The sequence below is a fragment of the Nicotiana attenuata genome, unplaced genomic scaffold, assembly GCF_001879085.1.
Source record: "Nicotiana attenuata strain UT unplaced genomic scaffold, NIATTr2, whole genome shotgun sequence".
Taxonomy (NCBI): Eukaryota; Viridiplantae; Streptophyta; class Magnoliopsida; order Solanales; family Solanaceae; genus Nicotiana; species Nicotiana attenuata.
In genome coordinates, this window is record NW_017670353.1 from 636174 (window position 1) to 640800 (window position 4627).

The window sequence follows — 4627 nt, forward strand, 5'->3', positions numbered from 1 at the left end:
TAAAAATTTTGGAGTCCTTCAATTCTATAATTGCTTTAGGGCATTTGCATCTATACCCGCTTTTTGGGTCACGTTTTAACTTGTGCCCGCTTTACAAAGAAAATTACAAGCGTACCCACTTTTTCGCGTAACTTCAGCATACGGGGCTGAAGTAGCAAAGGCAATCACGCAAAACTTCAGCATTCTAGTAGACGGGCCTGAAGTAGCAAGTGTGCTGAAGTTTTTGTTTGTAATTGCTGAACTTAAGCATAGTAGCTGAAGTTTTGTTCTCTATTTGCTGAAGTTTTTGTTTGTAATTGCACTAAATAAGCTGAAGTTTTTTTGTCCTGGATTCATTAGTTTTATCATTAAGCTTTTTCAAAAACTTCAGCAGAAGATGGTGAAGTTATTTAGTTCATTTATAAAAACTTCAGCACTAAATAAGCTGAAGTTTTTTTGTCCTGGATAAACTTTTTCAAAAACTTCAGCAGAAGATGCTGAAGTTATTTAGTTCATTTGTAAAAACTTCAGCACTAAATAAGCTTATGTTTTTTGTCCTGGATTCATTAGTTTTGTCATAAAGCTTGTTTAAAAACTTTAGCAGAAGATGCTGAAGTTATTTAGTTCATTTGTAAAAACTTCAGCACTAAATAAGCTGAAGTTTTTTTGTCTTGGATTCATTAGTTTTGTTATAATCAGACTACTATAAAATAATCAGATTGCCAACAGTATCTAAATCATAAAATTTTGGAAACAAATAAACGTGAAAAGAACAGAATTATCATGAATAGAATCACTAAGTGTGACCTTAAACTTCCCGTATGTGGAAATATTCACAAATTATTATCTACTAACTTACATAATTATTTATAATTTATTTTTAAATAATCTGATAAACATATTTATGGCAATCATCACATGAACTGAAGTTTCATAGTAGCACCAACAGCAGCAGAAGAAAGAAGAAGAAGAAGAAGAAGAAGAAGAAGAAAACGAAGGAGGAGAAGGAGGAGGAGAAAGGGGGCTGAAACTGTTTAAAAAATAGTTACAAGTTAAAAGTTTTTAAAAAAATAGGTATATATTAAATGGGGTCGCCGCGCACAATTTTTACATTGCTTTAGTGGCACTGCACTTGTAATATTACATTCTCTAAGCTTTTAATATCGGACAATGACAGGAATCTAAAAAGAAGGATGGGAATTAAGGAATAGTTGCGCAGCTAGTGCAAATTCCATAAAAACAGAATGGAATTTATGGAAATCTCCGGAAAGAGGGAGTGCTGGCACAACTTGCAATTAAAGCAAAGTGGCTATAACTGTTTCATCCAAGACCTTATGGTGCTGTGGACCCACATATCTTTTCCTTTTTAACCTGATATATTCCAATCAAATTAAAAAATATATATTCTCTCGCCATGAATTACCCACAAAACCATGACTATCAAATGCTAAGACATTGATGGCAATTACGTCAAAAGAAATATGTTTTCCGTTTACCGTAGAGGTTGAATTTCGGTATAGTTTACTTTCCGCCAATATGCCCGTTGATTAAGGAGGAACAAATAGGGTATAGGCATAATTAAGGAGAAGATATGTCATTATTTTCTTTCTCGTCTGTTCTCTCTCTTCTCCCCTGCCTCCATAAGTACTACTTCGTCTTCCCAATTTTCTTCACTCCCAACTTCAATTCTTCTCACACTAAGAACCCATTTTGGCTATCAAAAGAAATGGCTTCAATGGGAGTCATCACTTCCATTCTTGGTCTAATTTTCCTAGTTTCTCTTGTTGAAGCAAGAATCCCTGGTGTTTATTCTGGTGGTTCTTGGCAGACTGCTCATGCTACATTTTATGGTGGCAGTGATGCTTCCGGAACTATGGGTACAAATTAAATCCATGTCCATTCATTTCATTTCCCCATATTTATTTTCTCTCTATGATTTTAATTAGCTTTGGTTATGTAATGCAGGTGGTGCATGTGGTTACGGCAATTTGTACAGCCAAGGGTACGGAGTGAACAATGCAGCGTTGAGCACAGCTTTGTTTAACAATGGGTTAAGTTGTGGAGCTTGCTTTGAGATTAAATGCACTAATGATCCTAATTGGAAGTGGTGTCTCCCCGGAAGCCCATCCATTTTAATCACTGCCACCAATTTCTGCCCACCAAACTACGCAAAGCCCAACGACAATGGTGGATGGTGCAATCCTCCACGTTCTCACTTTGATCTTGCCATGCCTATGTTCCTCAAGATTGCCGAGTACCGTGCTGGCATTGTTCCCGTTACTTATCGCCGGTAATGCCCTCTTCCTCTTTATTGCAGTACATACTATTTTTTGGACAATCGTAATGTTACTTACAAGTATGTTTTAAGCATATAACATTAGAGGTGTTTAGTTTGAAGACAAGTTATGCTAGGATGAGTTATATTGAGATTATTTCTTATTGACTGTTGGGTTTGTTGTATTAGGATAACTAATCTAGGGATTATTATTCCACCTTCTTGCATGTATACGTTATTTCATTATCCCAAAATTATATTTAATTATCCATCCTACCAAACGACCCCTCAGTAATTGCTACTGTCATAGCTGTTGTGGTAATTTGGGATGCTATAAAGCGTCACCTTAGCCACTTTCTCTTCTATTCCTTTCGGTCCATAATAAGTGATCAATTTGCCTTTTTATTTTGGTCCAAAATAAGTGTCCATTTATATAATTATTAAAAAATTTAATTTGTTTTTTTCAAATTACCCTCATGTATATATCCCTAAAAAGTCTTTTACTCCTCAAATTAAATTATGCTGCAATATTTAATTAAGGGTAGTATAGTCACATTAACTATTTTTGTCTATAATTTGATATTTTCTTAATGGGTGTGCCCAAGACAAATTAATCACTTAATGTGGACCGAAGTGAGTATTTTATTCGAGTAACTTGAAAAACTGTAAAATAGAAGAAAAATATCACGGGTTCACACCATGAACATCAAATTTATCATGTGGACCATGGTATAATATAACTCACTTTGACTTTGGTGTTGTACGAATACAAAATCTTACATATTGTACCTACACATATACTTTTTCAAGAACCCCCATGTGCCTTACTATTTTTTCCTCTGAGTTCTTTTGACCTTTTATCACATATAAGTGGGACCCTTTAGAAACCGCGTTTTAACATTTCAGTATAATAACTCCGTACACTATTCTTTACCTTGACAGTAAGTTGTTACCATTATTCCTAACAATGTATTTACCATTCTGTAATTCTTAGGATACCATGCCGAAAGCGAGGAGGAATCAGATTCACAATCAATGGCTTCCGTTACTTCAACTTGGTATTGATCACCAACGTGGCGGGTGCAGGAGACATAATAAAGGTGTGGGTGAAAGGGTCAAAGACTAACTGGATTCCCCTGAGTCGCAATTGGGGTCAAAATTGGCAATCAAACGCTGCCTTGACTGGTCAATCCCTCTCTTTCAGGGTCAAAGCCAGTGACCATCGCTCTTCTACTTCATGGAATATTGTCCCTTCTCATTGGCAATTTGGCCAAACTTTCACTGGAAAGAATTTTAAAGTCTAAAATTATTCAAAACAAAGACAATAGAAGATTTGACTGGCTATTTTCCCTACTCTATTTTAAAAAATTTGTTCCCATTTTATTGTTCCAAAATATTTTTCCTCTTAAAAAAAGTGAATGGAGGGGAAGAATAGAGTGAAATCAAAAAGATACTTCAGTGTGCGTGAGGAAATAGTGTGGGAAAAAGTACTAATAGTGTAATTAGGTGATTTCCGAGTGCTTGTATCGGCTTTTTTGACTAATATTGGAAAAGGAACAGTAGTATGCAGTATGGTTGATGCTTAAAGAAAAGCGAAAGGCCATCTGTAATAGAGCTTGAAGTGACTGCAAATGATGTAGCCCGCAGCTGCTTTTACTTTATCATAATTGTTGGGTTAATTTTTATCAATGTTTATCTCTGCATGTTTCTGTTTGTTGGATCTTTTTTCTCCTCCTGGAGTTTTCATAATCATATTATTTGGCCATTTTCGTGGTATACTATTACCTAAATATAAATAGTTATCTGGAAAAGCTTACTAAAGAAACCGCTTAGACAGAAAATGTGGCTGGTTTTGTTCAAGACAAGGCAACAACAAAATTAGGAAGCTGTTATAAAATAATAAAAGAAGAAGAACAATATGCAGAGAAAGAGAGAGGAAAAATTCTTATTGAATTTGGGATGAATTACAATGGAATAGAACCCTCTATTTATAGGGAAAGGTTGACTTAGCCACCAAGTAATAAATCCTAGAATCTCTCTAAATATGGACATTCACCATAAATAGAATTCTATTTATAACACTCCCCCTGAATGTCTATTCAACAGATAATGTGCCTCGTTAAAACCTTAACTAAAAGAAAACCCAATGGGAAAAAATTCTAGAAAAGGAAAAAGAGTACACATGTTTAGAAATGCACCTATTGGTTGCCTCGTTAAAAACCTTGCAAGGAAAACCCAGTGGGACAAAATCTTGTAAGGGAAAAAGAGTGCAACGCGCATTAACTCCCCATGATGAGAGCATCAATTCACATCCTTGAGCCTTCGTATCCCGATCTTGTACACTAGCTTCTTGAAGGTTGACGTTGGTAGAGA

At 35.4% G+C, this 4627-nt stretch overlaps 1 protein-coding gene across 1 annotated transcript; it reads left to right on the forward strand.

Annotated features, from left to right (window-relative positions):
- Positions 1–1386: 1386 nt before the first annotated feature.
- LOC109238267 (expansin-A6-like) lies at positions 1387–3967 on the forward strand. Its single transcript, XM_019404705.1, has 3 exons — positions 1387–1856; positions 1945–2269; positions 3249–3967. Exons 1-3 carry the CDS (start codon positions 1571–1573, stop codon positions 3556–3558), a joined length of 921 nt encoding a protein of 306 aa, XP_019260250.1. The 5' UTR covers positions 1387–1570; the 3' UTR covers positions 3559–3967.
- The last annotated feature ends 660 nt before the right edge of the window (positions 3968–4627 follow it).